Source organism: Heterodontus francisci, chromosome 37 (genome assembly GCF_036365525.1).
Source record: "Heterodontus francisci isolate sHetFra1 chromosome 37, sHetFra1.hap1, whole genome shotgun sequence".
Classification (NCBI taxonomy): Eukaryota; Metazoa; Chordata; class Chondrichthyes; order Heterodontiformes; family Heterodontidae; genus Heterodontus; species Heterodontus francisci.
This window is the reverse complement of record NC_090407.1, coordinates 17,769,905-17,788,580: the sequence shown is the minus strand read 5'-3', so window position 1 is coordinate 17,788,580 and position 18,676 is coordinate 17,769,905. Positions and strand designations below refer to the sequence as shown.

The 18,676-nt window shown below is 42.9% G+C and overlaps 1 protein-coding gene across 6 annotated transcripts in view; it reads left to right on the top strand.

Moving 5' to 3' along the window:
* LOC137352094 (calmodulin-binding transcription activator 1-like) overlaps positions 1 to 18,676 on the top strand; it is a 1,221,793-nt gene that overhangs the window by 793,869 nt on the left and 409,248 nt on the right. For all 6 annotated transcript variants that reach the window (XM_068017185.1, XM_068017183.1, XM_068017181.1 and 3 more), the window contains exon 5: positions 117 to 188. In XM_068017185.1, coding sequence (XP_067873286.1) covers positions 117 to 188 — 72 coding nt within the window. The remainder of the gene's footprint in view (positions 1 to 116; positions 189 to 18,676) is intronic.

Sequence of the window (18,676 nt, the reverse complement as noted above, 5' to 3'; positions counted from 1 at the left end):
GTAAATCAGCGCCTGAAGGAGAGGAGGCAAGCATCTGAAAAAATATATATAACAGCAGAGCATTGAATCTGAACATGGGAAAGTTCAATTATTTCTTTATCTTTTTGTCTTCACAGTGTCTTTATGGCTGCTATGTCCATTCTTCTATTATCCCCACTTTCCACCGGAGGTGCTATTGGCTTCTTCAGGTAAGAGATGATTTAATATTGTTTTATAAAGCACTGGGAGATAACAGATATAAAATGTGATTCTGTCACCTTCTGCTGCTTCTTATTGTCATGTTTTCTTCTTCACCGTTTTTGTGTCAGTTGGTTATTACAGCTAGTGGATCAGCCACATACTGATGGCTTTTGTCCAGTGAAGGTGTGTTAGTTCAGCTGCTTGACAGACTTGACTTTTGAATTCCTCTTCTTTTGGGGTTGGCAGCACAGTGGGCAGTACATCTTCCTCTGGGAGGCCAGTGGCAAACAATATCCTCATCTGCACTGGGAGATCGAGGCCTAACACATCCTTTTCGTAATCAGAAGTCTGAGGCCTAACACATCCTCTTCGTAATTGAGTGAAATAGCAGAGCTACCAAACTAATCAATGAATCAAGATATTTTTTTAAATGTTTAGCAGTAATTGCTGTTCAACCATCAACTTAAAACTTCAGTTTTCCAGGATACATAAAGTTCCTGCCTGTCCTTGGTTCCTTACCATTCTGACATCTCTCCGCAATGTACTGATCTGACACATTAGTTCTTGAGTTCTGCAGCTCCCTAGTTCCACACATTTTTCCATTACTTATTAGAGGTTTTCTGTGCAAGAATTAGTGACAGTGAAAACTTCCTTTAACTCTGAGAAAATCTCAAAAGATAAAAGAGAACAGGTGGTACACTGGAGACATTGGACAATAGTGCAACAGGAGTTCCTTCCATGGCCAGTGTGAAATTAGCAATATCTGGTTTACTTATAAGCTACAGAATGTTGACTTTAGACTCAATGGCGCATAAATTGGGTAGGTGTAAATTGGGAGACGGGGTGTATATCATGATATAAGCACACAAAAACTAAGAGCAGGAGTAGGCCATTCGGCCCTTCAAGCTTGCTCCATCATTCAATATGATCATGGCTGATATACCTCAGCTGCACTTGCCTGCATTATCAAAGGATGTAAGTCTGGAGTTTGTTTCGCTTTTGGGGTGTATGTCCTGCAGATGTATATCTGGGATTGCCTAATGGGGTTGGGGGTGGGGGAGGGCGATCTCCCCCCTCCCTTCCACCTTCACTCCTCTCCCAACCTCCTTCCCTCTCTTTCCCCTCTACTCCCATACTCTCCTCCCCTCACTTCCCCTCTACTCCCTTCCCTTCCTTTCCTCACTTCCCCCTCTACTCCATTCCCTTCCTACCCTCCTTTTCCCCTCTACACTCCTCCTCTCCCCCAGTATTTCCATCCCCTCTGCTCCTCTTCCCTGTCCACTCTACTCCTCTCCGACTCACCAACCCTCCTCTACCCTCCCCTCACCCCACCCCCTCCCTTCTCACCTCTCCTCTCCCCTCACCCCTTTCTTCTCTCCTCCCCTCTCCTCTCCTCTCCACTCCCCTTCTCTCTCCTCCTCTCCCCTTCTCTCTTCTCCTCCCATCCTCTCTTCTCCTGTCTGTGTTTCCTCTCCTCTGCTCTTCCTCCTCCTCTCCTTGTTTTCGCCTAAATTCCCCTCTTCTGCCCTGCTCTCCCCTTCCCTTCTTCCCTGTACCCATGCCCATTTCCTCTGCGTCTTTCTTGAGTTCAGAATACCCCAGAGAGCTTGACCTCAGTGCAGATCAGGGAGTGTATATCAGTGGGGGTGTTGATTTATGATAGCGAATGAGATTGGGGATTTGATCCCTTTCCTGCCCCATTTTTGATCTGTTGAGGAAGCAATGCACCAAACACAGGCCATGTCAGCCTTTAACTGTTCTATCTCAGCTGGGCTTCCAAGCTTTGTTCGAGAAGAAAGGGGCTTTCCCTTTCTTCAGGACAGCCTGCAGTTCCCCTGCCACATTGGCATGTTTGATACATTTCAAATATCTGCACGGTAGATCAATTTCAATGAAAGCAGCTAGTTTATAATGAGGCCCTGTTGGCACCATCAGGACGGATACGATCAATAACGAAGGCAGCACAGAGCGCAGCAACAATAAAGTAATCTAAATTGCGGACAAACAAAGAAAATAAATAATGCAGCAGAGTACGGCCTCACAATATGAATAAATGCAAATAAAGCAGCCCAGTTTAGAGACATATTTAACAAGGAGAAGCCATCATGAGGATAATGATGATAATTGCTTGGTTTTGGTGGACTTACTGCAAAGCTCGATAACCAGAGGGCACAGATTTAAGGTGATTGGCTAAAGAATCAGAGGCGACGTGAGAAAAACATTTTAATGCAACGAGTGGCAAGGATTTGCAATGCACTGCCTGATCAGGCAGTGGAAACAGATTCAATCATAGCCTTCAAAAGGGAATTGGTTAAATTTTTGAAAGAGAAAGGAATTGCAGAGCAATGCGGAAAGAGCAGGGGAGTGGAATTAACTGGAATCCTCTTCGAATGAGTTGGTACAGACTTGATGGGCCAAATAGCCTGCTTCCTTGGTGAACTATTCCATAATTCTATGAAATTGGCAGCAAGACAAAAGAAAAGCAACAGATCAATTTGCCATCATTTCAACTCAAGTTGTGCTTCACTGGGCTGTTGAGGAACAGTCTGTGCCCAAGGCACTGGTGCCAGCTTTGCTGGGAGGGGTAGAGTAAGCTTGCTTCTGTTGGTCTAGTGGGTAAATGCCCTGATACTGAGCCACACAGTCGAGGAAGATTACCGGTTTTATTCCTTGAGAGTCCCGCTCCTCAGTCAGGGCTACAATGAAGAGTGCTGCACTTGGCCTCAGCTCCCATGGGGTTAGGAGGGGGAGAAGGTCACACAGAGTGCCTATCCTCAATCGCAGTCCTGCTAGAAAGCAGGCAAGTGAGCATGTGCAGACAAAGGTCAGATAGAGGAGGAACAGGTCCTGACATCAACATGGTGAAGACATAGGGAGGAGGAACAGTGCACTCAAGATCAGAAGAAACTAAAGAGAACATTCACCCCAGTGCCAGTTTTAATAGCAGGGATCACATCGAAAGAGAGAGATCTCTGGCGAAGGATAGTGTGGCTGTGGGTGAGATGTGACAGACAGAAAGTTTCTCCTACATCCTGCTGAGGTTTGTGCTGGGGGTGTCAGAACATGATAAAGTTTTCATGGAGATAACATTGTGCAGTGAAGCGTGAGTAACAGGCAGAGGTGATTTGTTCAACCCTGGTGCAAAGCTGTCTGTTCTTAATGCCAAATTCCAAATGAACTCGCAGGAAGCAGGAGGGAGGGGTCAGGTTCTGGTGTTTGCTTTGCTGTTCATGAAGGTCCATTGGATAGTAACTAAATTAATTACTAATAACCAAGACTGCTACATCATGAGACACAGACGCAGGGAAAAAGCAATAGGGGCGATGGATTTTAATTGTCAGAGGTTTCCGATGGAAAACTGTGGGTATCAGTTAGATTCCCACTTGCCTACGACAGAATGAGTCGCGGTGATGTTAACCACCCGATGACCTGCCGCCCAGAAGTGGCTGCTAGTCTGAGGGAATTGTAGGTTAGTGTTGTTGGGGGGAGGGCGGTCCTTGCATGGTGGAGTACGGGGACGTACAGGACAAGGAAGGCCTAAACTTTCCTTGTGAGGCTGGAAGAACCATTTCTGACCTCACAAGAGCAAACTTAAAAACTTGAAATGGCCTTGTCTGCTTCCGACTTTACCTTTACTGGCAGTTAAAGCTGCAGCAGTCAGGGCTCAATGACATCATTGGACTCCAATAAGAAAAGGACACACACCCCACCCTGCCCTCCATTCCTACCCATGCTGTCTTCTGCCCTGTCCGGTTCTTTGGGGTTAAAGTCAAGCTGCAGTCTATTCCCTAAAACATGGCGGTGCCTGGGAGCTAGGAGTTTGTGGGCACTTTTCCACCAATGACCCAACTCACCAGCTGCAAAAAATGGAGAGCGCCTCAAATCTGAGTCTGACTGGCAGGCTGGCTCCTTAATATCAGGGCAATGCCTGATTTGAATGCCACACACTTCGACCAATGTCTTCAACCTAATCCTTTCAGCAGGGAAAAAGAAATTCAATCATAGAGCGAAGAAAATGGATTCTGAAGGTGGCTGTTCAGAGGTTGGAGGTCAGCTGTGAGGGGAGGCAGAACTTCTCACCCGCTTTCACAGCATCTGCTTTGTTGACTGTTTCTCAAATTTTATTTGGCAGGTCGTCGAAAAAGGAGACTTCAGTCAGTCGTTAACAATAATCAGATAGGAGAGAAATGCGAGGAGAATGTAGCTGATTAAAAGTGACAGCTTTTATTATTGATATGGGACTAAGTTTAGAGAAAGTATGTGAAGAACATTCTGGAAAATCAATTTGCACAGGCTTTGAACCATTGACTTTAATAGCCAACAGACTGGAATCAGCTTTTCAAAAATAAAGAAATAAATGAAACTGCTTTTTCTTAAACTGTGCCAATAGCTCAGTTGGCAAGCCTGCAGGCCTGAGTGGTGCTTTACCATGCAGGGGGTGTGGGCATGGTTCTAGTCTGAGCTCCAATGTTTGCTGAGTTCGCTGATCTCTGCTCCCTTCCACTACCCCCGCTCCACCCATCGAGTGCTATATTCCTTTGAATCTGGCCTCTGCATGCCCCTCTCCCTTCGCTCCACCATTGGCAGCCATGTCCTCCGCCATCTAGTTATCATGTTCCTTAAGCCTCGCCACCTCCTTGTCTTCCTTTAAGACCATCCTTAAAACCACCCTGTTCGGCCTATCTTTTGAGCACCCCTCATGTCTCCTTCTTTGGCCGAGCATTTACTTTCTTCTTCATGCTCCTGTGAAGCACCACGGGACACTTTTCAATCTTAAAGGTGCTATATAAATGCAAGTTGTTGTTGTGTGGCCACTAAATTGTTCTCAGGACCCTCAGTTCTACAGAGATGAAGAAACAGGCAATATTTTTTCCCCTGATCACTAACCAGTGACTGCTGCTGGAACTTGCAGATGTGTGAAAGTAAGGATCGGACTGGGCATTGCTGTCAACTCTCACAGTCCAGGCTCACTCATGAAGGATGCTCACTCAGGCAAGTTGCCAGGGGGCTGTGGACACACGGCCTTTGGGAGACCAGGCAAGAAAACTTGGCATTTCTCACACACACACACACACACACACACACACACACACACACACACGCAAACACACGCAAATACACACGCATGCAAATACACACGCACACGCAAATACACACACACGCGCACACGCAAATACACACGCACACGCAAATACACACACACACATGCAAATATGCACACACGCAAATACACACACACACACACAGAAACAGATGCAAAGACAATACCTCGGAGATTGGAGGGATAAACTCTGGAATCATTTGAGGCAGTTAGAGGCTGAGTGAGCGATTGTAGGATTCTATGAAAGGGGGATGTACAAGCAACATACAGCCTCCGCCATCTGTACTTAACTTTGTGACACACACTTGTGAAATTCGTGATATAATGCAATAACGCACACAAACGCAGTTATGCAGAGAGGCACCAATGGACTCAAGAGACTTGTATAACAGAGACAGACACTTGTGGATACACACACACCCATGAATGCTGGGGTGGGATCTTTAAATATTTAACGTTCTCAGACTGTTGCTGGCTCCTCAGTCAGTGAGTGGCAATGGATGTAGTTGAATCCTGATTAAAGCACTTGGCTGGTTTAACAAGAAACGTTCTCCTTGAATCAGGATTTCAGTTCCATGCTTTCGTCTTCTGTTTTTATCCTGTTGACAAGCAAGCAGATCTGTGCCTCAGTCCCAGTAATGCTCATTCTTACTCTAAAACCCCTCGAGATTGCAGATCTAATGGTGGAATATTACTCCGCAGCAGCATGGATCAGAGAATCGTGTGTGGTTGTCACACCCAACTCACGGATCTCCTGATTTTATGGTCAGTTACATCAACAATCAAAAAAAAGAGATGAAAATCAAACTTGGTCTGACTACAGCACAGTATTTTCTGATCTGTGCTCCCATTAAGCAAGAATGTGTACTGGGGGCTTAAATTTCAGCTAAAACCATTTTCTATGGAAAGCTGTTTTCTGTTGCCTTTAATGTAGTTTAGATTCCAGGAGACAAGCATCCTTGAGCTACTGGACTATTCCAACGCTCTCTGACCAGCCTCCCACCTACCACCCTCTGTAAACTAGAATCCATCTAAAGCTCTGCTGCCTGTATCCTAATTCGCATTCATCCATCTACATTAGCTTCTGGTCTGACAACAGCTTGACTTTAAAATTCGATTACGTATATTCAGATCCCTCCATGGCCTTGCCAGTCCCTAACTTTGTAACCTCCTCCAACCCAACAACCCTCCAAGATCTCTGTGCTCCTCCAATTCTGGCCTCTTACACATCCCTGATTTCCTTTGCTTTATCATTGGCGGCTGTGCCTTCAGCTGCCTAGGGCCTAAGATCTGGAATTACCCTCCAAATTCTCTTTGCTGCTCTACCTCTCTCTCCTCCTTTAAGATGCTCCTTTAAACCTACCTCCACCCGTTCCATTATCTTTTTATGTGTCTGTTTGTCAAATTTTGTCTGATTATGCTCCTATGAAGCACCTTGAAACTAGTTTAACTACATGCAAGTTACTATATAAATGCGGGTTGTTGTTGTTAATCCCTGTGTAGATACTGTTAATTCCTGATCCCAGCAGCAGACTCATGGACCCAGTGTTTCCTGAGCCTACAATTCTGCCATTGGGATGCAGGGGGCAAATTTAGTTGAGTAAATATCAGTAATCAGCTCCACAGATGCTGGTCTCCCAGAATCCCAACTAGAACAGCTCCAATCTAAAAGTGGCTTAAGTAATATTAAACACAAGTAAATTGCTCGTGTTGCTGCCCACAGTCAATTGATGAAAAGAAGTTTGTTTATATATCACACAAGATGGCAATAGAGTTGGGATTGAAACCCGATCCACAGAGCCACCCACTGGCCAGAGCCTGCAATTACATTGTGACCTTTAACATAGGAAAATTGAATGGGAAATGTTGACATAGCAATTTACTGGCAAATACTAGCACAAAAGGCATAACCAAAAAAATTGTAACAAGAAGAAGTAAGCTTTGTGGACAGAGAGGTAATTTTCTCCTTCACCACCTGGACAGTAATGCGGGGTAATGGAGCAGAACACCTGCTCATTGTAAAACTTAACCAAATTTCACTCTATTTATCAGTACTGCACTGAGTGATTCTTTTACGTTCTGGGTTGTGGGGGGTGGGGTGGAACAACAGAGGGGTGAGGGGGCCATCGGGCTACACCTCTCTGCATTTCCTGCATTACGTGACTTGCTCTACCCTGATACTCAAACTACTGACCAAATCCACTTCAGCGATCAGGGTACATCTTCCACTCCTTGTTTTCACAAGAATAAGCAGATTATAAAGTAGTTTTGCCACTTTACAAATTGCTTTGTTATTACTCCTGAAATCAGCCATTCGATATATATTTTTTAAGGAGTACAAGAACAGACAAAGCTTGCTCACATACTTTACTCAAGTATTTTGAAGAGCAAAAGGCATAATTTTCACTCCAGCTTCATATTATTGATGCCGTGTACTTTAAGATTTTGACACTAAAAGCTTTCTGTTGTACTGGGTCTAAAAAAGATATGACAGGGCAATGAAATGTAAAATGAATGCCATTTATATGAAATGCCAATGTTTGTTTTTCCTGTCACAATTTTCTGTTCTACTTGTGAGGTGTGTTTACACATAAACTGGTCTTATGGACCAGGTAGTGCAGTGGGTTAAAGCACTGACCTTTGACCCTGGTACCTAAGCTGTAATCCAGTCCAAGCTGATGTGAGGACAATCTTCCGGATCTGCTTGGATTGTGAAATAGTTTGAGTAGTCTCACATTCTAATTGGACAAGGGCCTAAGGTATCGACCACTCTTGCAAAGAGCTAGCATAGGCACAATGGTCTGAGTGCATTCCTGTGTGCTGTAAACATATACGTATGGTTAGATCTTATTTTGGCACTATATTTGCAGTCTCACTCAGGGAGCTCACAAAATGGCTTGAGCGGGGAAAAGGAAAAAGTGTCACACTAGTGCAGTGTGCTTTTCACTGCAAGTAACACACCGTGTCATAACCATCAATGAAAGCCTCCAAAAGACAGCAATTACAACAACAGCAACTCGCATTTATATAGCACCTTTAATGTGGTAATACAGGAACACCAGAAATAGGAGCAGGAGTGGACCATATGGCCCATTGACCCTGTTCCATCATTCAAAACGATCATGGCTGATCTTAGGCTTCAACTCTACTTTCCCACCCGCTTGCCATATTCCTTGATTCCCTGAGAGATCAAAAATCTATCTATCCCAGCCTTAAATGTATTCAATGATGGAGCATCCACAACCCTCTGGGTTAGAGAGTTCCAAAGATTCACAACCCTTGCGTGAAGTAATTTCTCCTCATCTCAGTCCTAAATGATCGGCCCCTTATCCTGAGACTGTGACCCCCATGTTTTAGATTCCCCGACCAGCAGAAACAATCTCTCAGTGTCTACCCTAGTCAACCCCTTTCATAATCTTGTATGTTTCAATGAGATCACCTCTCATTCTTCTAAACTCCAGCAATACAGGCCCAATATACTCAGCCTCTCATCATAGGGCACCCCCCTCATCCCAGGGACCAATTTAGTGAAGCTTTGCTGCATTGCCTCCAATGCAAGTATATCCTTTCTTAAATGTGGAGACCAAAATTGCACGCAGTGTTCCAAATGTGATCTCATCACATCCCTGTACTATTGTAACAAGACTTCTTTATTCCTGTACTCCAGTCTCCTTGCAATAAAGGCCAACATGTCATTTGCCTTCCTAATAGCTTGCTGTACCAACATGCTAACTTTCTACGTTCATTATACAAGCACACCCAAGTCTCTTTGAACATCAACACTTAGAAGTTTCACACCTTTTAAAAAATATTCTGCTTTTCTATTCTTACAAACAAAGTGAATGACTTCACACTTCACTACATTATACTTCATCTAGCATCTTGTTGCCCCTGTCTATATTTCTTTGCAGCCTCTCTGTGTTCTCCCCACAGCTTACCTTTCTACCTACCTTTGTATCATCAGCAAACTTAGATACCTTACTCTCTGATTCTTCATCTAAGTCATTAATATAGTTTGTCAATAGTTGAGGCCCCAGCACTGATCCTTGCGGCACTCCACTATTCACTGCCTGCCAACTTGAAAATGCCCCATTTATGCCCACTCTTTGCTTCCTGCCCGTTAACCAATCCTCTATCCATGCTAATATATTACCCCCAACTCCATGAGCCCTTATCTTGCCAATTAACTTTTTGTGTGGCACCTTATCAAATGTCTTTTGGAAATCCAGGTGAACTATATATACTGGTTCCCCTTTATCTGCACTACTAGTTACATCCTCAAAAAACTCTAATAAATTTGTCAAACAGGATTTCCCTTAGACTTGTTTGAATCATATTGTGCTTTTCTAAGTGCATTGTTAAGACTTCCTTTTCTGATAGATTCCAGCATTTTGCCAACTACTGATGTTAGGATAACTGGCCTGTAGTTCACTGTTTTCTCTCTCCCTCCTTTCTTGAAAAGCGGTGTAACATTTGCCAACTTCCAATCTGATGGGACCATTCCCGAAATGTGTCCTAAGACACTTCACAGGCGCACTAACAAACAAAATTCGATGCTGAGCTTCATAAGGAGATATTGGGACAGATGACCAAAAACTTGATCAAAGAGGTAGGTTTTAAGGAATGTCTTAAAGGAGGAGCGAGATAGCGAGGCACAGAGGGTTAGGGAGGGAATTTCAGAGTTTAGGGCCTGGACACCTGAAAGCACCGTCATCAATGGTGGAACGATTATAATCAGGAATGTGCAAGAAGCCAGAATTGGAGGAGTGCAGAGATCTCGGAAGGTTTAAGAGTTTACAGAGATAGGGCGGGCTGAGCCCGTGGAGGGATCTGAAAACAAACATGAGAGTTTTAAAATCATGGTGTTGCCAGACTGCAAGCAAATGTAGGTGTGAGCACAGGGGTGATGGGTGAATGGGACTCGCTGTGAGTTAGGATACGAACAGCAGAGTTCTGGATGAGTTCAAATTTATGGAGGGTGAAATAAGGGAGGCCGGCCAGGAGAGTATTTAAATAATTAAGTCAAGAGGTAACATTGGCATGAATGAGGATTTCAGCAGCAAGTGAGCAGAGGTGCGGGGAATGGCAGGGGTAATACCATTGACTACTAAAGAAAAACAACACTGTTCTTTCCAAAATATATTATTAATCATAGCAAATCTCCTATAAAGTTGCTTGTGATAAATTCAATGACATGCTTTGAGGGCTGGTAGTGTTAAAGCAAGTAATGAAACATGCATTATTCTGCTAAGGTGAAGTGTGTCTCTGAGACAACAATGCCTAATTGTTGGTAAGTAAACTGAACCTCAGGTCATTCGGAGTTTAATTATTGTCTCATTAGGAACATTTTCAGATTGAAGTGGACACATCAGTTTCAGATTGCGACTTAGAAGCACCCAACATTTTAACAAGTGCATCCATTAACAAGTGTGATTTATGGAAAGATTTTTTATTCTTTCATGGGATGTGGATGTCGTTGGCAAGGCCAGCATTTGTTGCCCATCCCTAATTGCCCTTGAGCGGTTTGTACAGCTGAGTGGCTTGCTAGGCCATTTCAGAGGGCACTTAAGAGTCAACCACATTGTTGTGTGTCTGGAGTCACATGTAGGCCAGAACAGGTAAGAGCGGCAGATTTCCTTCCCTAAAAGGCAATGCTGAACCAGATGGGTTCTTACGACGATCAATGATAGTTTCATGGCACCATTACTGAGACTAGCTTTCAATTCCATATCTTTACTAATTAATTGAAGTTAATTAATTGAATTTAAATTCCACCAACTGTCATGGTGGGATTCGAACCCATGTCTCTAGGACATCTGCACATGGTAGATGAACTGTTCTTTGGGTGTTGATAAATATCTATAACAAACAATAAGCTACTATGTCAACAAATACTGAAAAATACAGGAAAAAATAAAATAGAGAATTTGAGTCACTGTATTAAGGTGGGTCATATGCCAAGATGAGGCATTGTATAGAGGGAGCTTTACTTTGTTGTACCTGGCTGGGGAGTGCTTGATGGTACAGTGTTGATGGAGCTTTACTCTTCATTTAACTTTGTATACTTGACATGGACTGCTTGATTGGGCAGCAGAGAGGGAACTTTACTCCAACCAATACTGTGTTTGGCCTGCGAGTGCTTGTTGGGATAGTGTAGAGTAATCTGTATTCTAGCCTGTGCTGTACCTAACCTGGGAATACATGTGACAGTATAGAGGCATCTTATCCATACTGTGTCTGACCTGCGAGTGCTTTGATGCTAAAACTGGGAGCATGATTTTGGGTTGGGACTCTGACGTCAGAGTCATAGACAGAAGCCGACACCCCACTGTGCGGGAAACAGTCACCTGGCAGTGATTTTCCCTGAATTGGCCAACTAGTGGCCAGAGGACAGACTCGCCATCCAATTAAGGATGGTGGGCAGGCCCTCCAGCTCAGAAGAAGCAGAAGCCTGCCATTTCAGGTAAGATAGAGAGAGGGTGCCTCCTCGCTGCTTGCTTGCAGGTAGCCCTACCAACCCCAATCCCACCTCTGGGAAAAGGCCTGGGGGCAGGATTGTGCCGGCACACTGGCTGATGGCATGAATTTTCATGACCCCCCTCCCCTGCCTGCATACTTGCCCCCATATGGGAGCAAAAATTCTGCCCTGGGTGTCCAAGGTGGAAACTGTCCTATTCTCCGGTGCTAACATCTCTTACCTTGGAAAAGATTTGATAGGGTCGACGTAGAAAAGGTGTTTTCATTTGTGGGCAAGACCAGAACTAGGGTCCATAAATGCAAGATAGTCATTAATAAATCCAATAGGGAATTCATAAGAAAATTCTTTACCCAGAGAGTGGTTAGAATGTGGAACTCGCTACCACAGGCAGTAATTGAGGCAAATAGTGTAGATGCTAGATAAGCATCTAAGGAGAAGGAGTTAGAAGGATATATTGATAGGTTTAGATGCTGTTAAGACCGAGGCAGGCGTAATGCACTGTCAATTCAGTCCCATTACTCCACAGGTCACAACATATTATTAAAGTTTCCCACCTACTGAAAATTAGCCAAATTAAACACTTTATTAACCCTCAGAATAAAACACACCAAACCAGGTATCTTTAAACAACAACAAATTAACTATTTATTAATTAACTAAATTTTAAACAATACTGAGATAAATCTATGTTTGAAAAGACTTTATAACTTCTTATTCCTCCTGACCCTCATGCACACACATACATACATTCAAAAACCAATGGTTAATCAGTTTTTACAATGATGTTTTAAATTAGAGCTGTTTCACAAGAACACAAGAAATCGGAGCAGAAGTAGACCATATGGCTCATTGAGCCTGCTCTGCCATTCAATATGCTTATGGCTGATCTTGGGCTTCAGTTCCACTTTCTTGCCCACTCCCCATATCCCTTGATTCCCTGCGAGACCAGAAATCTATCTATCCCAGCCTTAAATGTATCCCTGATGGAACATCCACAACCTTCTGGGGTAGAGAATTCCAAAGATTCACAACCCTTTGAGTGAAGTAATTTCTCCTCATCTCGGTGCTGAATGATTGACCCCTTATCCTGAGACTGTGTCCCCCTGTTCTAGATTCCCTAACCAGTGGGAGCAATCTCTCAGCTCCTACCCCATCAAGCCCTTTCAGAATCTTGTATGTCTCAATGAGATTGCCTCTCATTCTTCTAAACTCCAAAAAATATAGGCCCAATTTACTCAGCCTCTCAATCATAGGACAACCCCCTCATCCCAATTTAGTAAATCTTCGCTGCACTGCCTCCAGTATATCCTTTCTTAAATGTAGAGACCAAAACTGCACACAGTATTCCAGGTGCGGTCTCACCAAAGCCCTGTACAATTTTAGAAAGACTTCTTTATTCCTGTACTCCAATCCCCTTGCAATAAAGGCCAACATGCCATTTACCTTCCTAATATCCTGCTGCACTTGCATGTTAACTTTGTGCGTTCCTTGTACGAGTACCCCCACACTTACCAGTTTCACACCTTTTAAAAAATATTCTGCTTTTCTATTTTTACGACCAAAGTGAACAACTTCACACTGCCCTACATTATACTCCATTTGCCATCTTTTGCCCACTCACTTAACCTGTCTATATCTCTTTGCAGCCTCTCTACATCTACAGCTGAGAGGCAAAATCCTTCCTTCAGGAGAGCAGGCTTTGTGGTCTGCCAGTTCAAAACGGTTCTAGCCAGTCTTTACACACAGTCAAACTGATACATTAAGGCATGTGACTGCACCTGTCTTGCTGTTGCTTAGGAACAGGCTTATAGCTCGCACACACTGTTCCTAGAGAATATTAAAACTTTTCTCAGTCTTAAAGGCACACAGAACCACCCCTTTAGTTTTGGAACAGAGAGAAAAAAAACACTTCCATGACAATGCAGACGTGGGAGGAGGCTTGTGTGGAGCATAAACACTGGAATAGACCTGTTGGGTTGAATGGCCATTTTCTGTGCAGTTAATATTTTGTCATCTTGAACAGCACGAAATGAAAAATGGCACCATGGTGTCAGACTGATTTATTTTTAAATGAAAGAACCAGAATGACAGAGGTCATGGAATTGGGGGGAGGGGCAGGGATAACTGTAAAACTAATCTGTTCTTATTATCTGCACGTGTAAATTCTTTTCAGGAGCTGTCAACAATGTTCTGTTAACACCACATGTCACTGGAGAGATACAGATGAGTGAGGCCATTTGGCCAATGTTAGCTCATCCATCTAGAAAGATCCTACACCCCTTCCCCCATGTCAGTATCCAACTGTCTTTTAAGCAACTCCAGAACATTTGCCTCCAGTACTCTATCCAGTTGAGGGCTCCCAATATCAGTCCTAAATTTGCTTTTTCCTATTTTGAACCTGTGTCCCTTTTGTCCCAAGATCATCATGGATATTTTTAAAACCCTCGGAAGGCATTTCTGGAATAAATAATTTGCAATGTTAGGAAAATATAGAATAATTTTCTCTAGAAAAGAGGCTAAAGGGTGGCCTATTTGAGGTCTTTAAAATTATGGAAGGGTTTGATAGTGTAGACATACAAAGATGTTTCCATTTGTGGGGGAGACCAGATCTAGCATCAGAAATATAAGACAGCCCTAATAAATCCAATAGGGAACTCAGAAAAAAACCTCTTTACACACAGTGTAGTCAGAATGTGGAACTCGCTACCACATGGAGTAATTGAGACAAATAGCATAGATGCATTTAAGGGGAAGCTAGATAAACATATGAGGGAGAAAAGAATAGAAGGTTAAGTTGATGGGATTAGATGAAGAAGGAAGGGTGAGTGGAGGCTGATGTGGAGCAAACACACTTTCTGTGTTGTACTTTCTATGTAATTCTATAAATCTAGGTTCTTAACCTGCATCTGAAATGTCATGTTATTTCACGAAAGATCCTTACAACCAGGTGAGAGAGGAGACTTGCATTTCCTGGGCTGGATTTGAACTATGGTTTCAGAGTTGAATGAACAAGTGGGCCAACTTTTACAATGTAGGGTCCCGCACAAAACATTAAACTACCTTTCTGTCTCAGATGCTGGTCCATCACCTATTATTTTTATTTACTGGATGTTTATTGTAAGAAAAAAAATCCCTAAATGACCCTTGCTTCCAGATCCTGCTGTAAGCTTTTTGCTGAGGGTTCAACCCAGGATCCAACAAACATTCGTAAATTCAAGATCTTCTGGCTTGCAGTAGAGAAGACCATTTGTTATAATGATGATTGTTCACCCTTTAAGCGATTGGAGTGGTTAGAATTTGCACAAGCTCTCTGTATCTTTCTCAAACTTGGATTGCTGAGAATTTCTTAATTCGATTTTGCCAGTAATTAATCCAAATTCTTTTAATTCCACTTTACTCTGCTACACTCTCCGAAGATGTTGACTTTTGTCAGGGCCCCTCTGGTACCTCCTCCAATTAGTCATTCTTCATGTCTGAGCTTAAACTGTGCATGTTGGCAGAGTATATGACTGAGGTTGTGGTCACTGCGGAGTCCAATTCTGCTGTCACCCGACAGCCATGAATGTGAACTTTTGAGGAAGGATTGCTGGTCAGCAAAAACCCTGAGATATATATTTTTTCCCATTCCATAGTCCAGGGCAGTGAGGACAAATGCACCGCCCAATGGTTTGTCAAGCTGATGTCAGCTAACTCAGCCATGACTCAGTGGGTAGCACTCTTTCCTCTGAGTCAAAAGGTCGTGAGTTCAAGCCCCACTCCAGAGACTTAAACTCATAATCCAGGCCAACACTGCCAGTACAGTATTGAGGGAGAGCTGCTCTGTCAGGTGCTGCCTGTTATCATGTTGCTGTGTATGGGACCATGTTATGGGATATCTAGCTGCTGTGTTTCCTACATTACCACAGTGACTACACTTCGAAAAATAATTAATTGGACATCCTGAGGACATGAAAGGTTATTGCTTTACAGACCAAGAATTGAACCTTGGACCTTCCTAGTCTGTATAACTCTCCAATAGGGAGCCTAATCACATTTTGATAACTCCTTCAAAACACTGAGGTTTTAGTAACATCTTTATGTGATGCTAGTAATCAAGTGGTAGGATAGCAAATCCCTCCCTGTAATTGGGAAGCTACTGGGGAGTGGGGCAGTGCTGGGTGAGACCTGTCAGCTCAGTTCTCCATCACCCCAGCTTGTCCCAAGGCAAGTGCCATGATGGTGAAATAGTAGTCGCCAACGTGCAGATGATGTAGCACAGTGCTGTCATCCCTGACGGGCATTGATACAAATGCACAGACAGCTCTCTGTCTGTGGATGGGCACTCGAGCACTAGGAGTGCTCAATCACTGAAAGATTCTCAATCATCTTTCTGAGCTCAGTTTGCTTCTTAGTTACTGTTTAACCTTGGCTGCAATCCTTTAAGATTTACTGTCCGCAAGTCGGCACAGTACTAATAAATGTTTTCTGGGTTTATGCTTTTAAATAGGGAAGAGATAGCCCAGCTTATATTGAAATGTCTTTTTGTAGTAATATTTTGGTGCCACAGATCTTATTATTTCTCCCTTACTGAATGTAAAAGTGGATTAAAAATGGTTTCCACTGCCAGTGTAGGAAAGATACTTCATGCTCCGCAAGGCGGAGTCCCCAGCACCCACCCCTCTCGATCCCAGTTACTTGACTGGTACATGCACTATCTGTTACGGTGCTGAGTCATACAGACCAGGGAAGTCCCAGTTCTCCCTGAGAACTGAGCCTCACCTCCCTGAAGCTGGTCTTCAGCGGTGGGTGTGAGAATCACTGAATTGAATTATGTTGGCTTTGGTTTTATTTACTATTTTTATAATTTGCTGTGTATTGTAAAAAGTCTTAAAATATATAAAAACTTTAGTTACTTATTTATATCGATTATGTCTTTGTTGAATCAGTGGTACTTACTAACCATTTCTCATTGCAGTCGGTACTGTAGAAACTTCACAAAACTATGGTTTAATTTAACATTACTTATCCTTTAATCTTTCTATTATTTTGTTTTTTCTATTTATAAATTATGTTATTTATAAAACAAAAAGTCAAATATTTTATTTGGGACTGGGTGATGTTTAAACACTCAACTAAGCTAAATACAATAACATTTGCGAACAGTGGGCAATTGTCACATGATCAAATGCCGTGACTACCCTTCACTTGAGTGGTGTCAGGTGATTGAATGTTGTGATCAAATGTCACATGATCAAATTTCTAGGAATATGTCAAAACCAGAGTTGGCAACCCGAAGAACCAGGGATGGCACTAAATGCTGGCCTTGCCAGCAATACCCACATCCTGAGAATGAATTTTTTCAAAAATCAAGGGTGATGATCAAATAAGCATTATTGTCAGTCCAACAAATACAAGAACAGAAAGGTTACATGACAAAAACTACTTGGCAAAATTATTATTTACTTAACCGTTTTGCACTGTACTAGGAGAATGCTTAGCCATTTTGTATTTCTCATCAATTTTCTCTGGTCAAATTGGGGGTAGTGGATCTAATTATGATACGGGTAGTTTTGTTGTATATTCCATTTGCCGAGTGAAGGACTGCATGGCCAATTGGATCAAATAGGATTGTACTGGGACTCCATTTGATTTTGCACTGAAAAACCTTTGCGGGCCAAACTCTGTACTACAAGTGAGCACCGTTTGAAAAGAATAGGAGATTACATGAGAGAAATCAAGAAGTAGTGGTTAAGAGATGCCAAACTTAAGTCTTAAGAAACTTTAAATTATGAGAATACCAAGAGAGATATATACATATCCGTGGGTATTTTACAAAATAGTTTGTTTTAAATCCTGAAGGTAAAAAGAGAAAACTTATATTTATATAGCGCCTTCCATGACCTCAGGACGACCCAAAGCGCTTGACAATCAGTGAAGTACTTTTGAAGTGTAGTCACTGTAGGAGGGACCAAGTAGTCTTTTCTCATTTCATTCTGTCTTACAGACTGGCTCAGTCCTTTACAACTGATAACCTGCTTGTGAGCAAAAGGTTAAGGTCTAGAATTGGAATGTCACAGTGGTACAGAGCAGACTGCTGTCCTGATTTAGATTATTTAGGCTGCACACACAGATGTTCTGCAGTGTTTCTGACCTTTGTGTCATCCTTGACTTGAGAGTGATGTTGTCACTACAAGAAAAGTGAAATTAAAAGTTGTGTTTCTGAGAGATTCATCCATCACCCTTATCGGTGTGTGCGCGCGCACACTCACCAGCTTTATCATAAGGTTCTAAGTTGCAGCACAGCCTCTGCTGCTAGACTAGGTATGGGTGGTATAACTCACTGTACAATAAGACAAATTCTTGGCCCCTTCCTCTCCCCTCAAAAGCTGTGCTACAACTGAACCTTAAAAAAGATTAAGATTAAGTTGAGTGAATCTGAGGATCCAAGGAATTCAGGTGCACTTGAGATTTACCATCCCACTCACCCATTCTCCCCACAACCCCACCTTTGTAGCACATCAATGCTATGTCTTACACAATAGAAAACAGCTAAAAACTCAGGGGATTTGTGACTTGTTTCATAACCCCAATCAAGAATCTCATCAATATGGGCTTGCATAAAAAAACCATAGCGGGGGAGCCTTAAGCTGTCCAACATCCATGAGGGCATTGATACATATCTCCTCAAGGAATCCATGCTGTAATCCACCTTCATAGGCCCCTGGTGGAAGCTTACTAATTAGCAGAATGCTCACAATGGCTCAGTACAACTATCTGTGTCATTATCTATGTTGTCATTTTTGTTTTTTCTGCCCGGGAGACCAATTCTGTGAATAGCTTTGTGAGGAAAGAAGAGCTTGCTGACTCCTTCTGTGCCATCCCTGCACCTGCCTTTCCATGGCTAAGAAAACCCAGCCGTACCCTTTCAGTCAGCATTA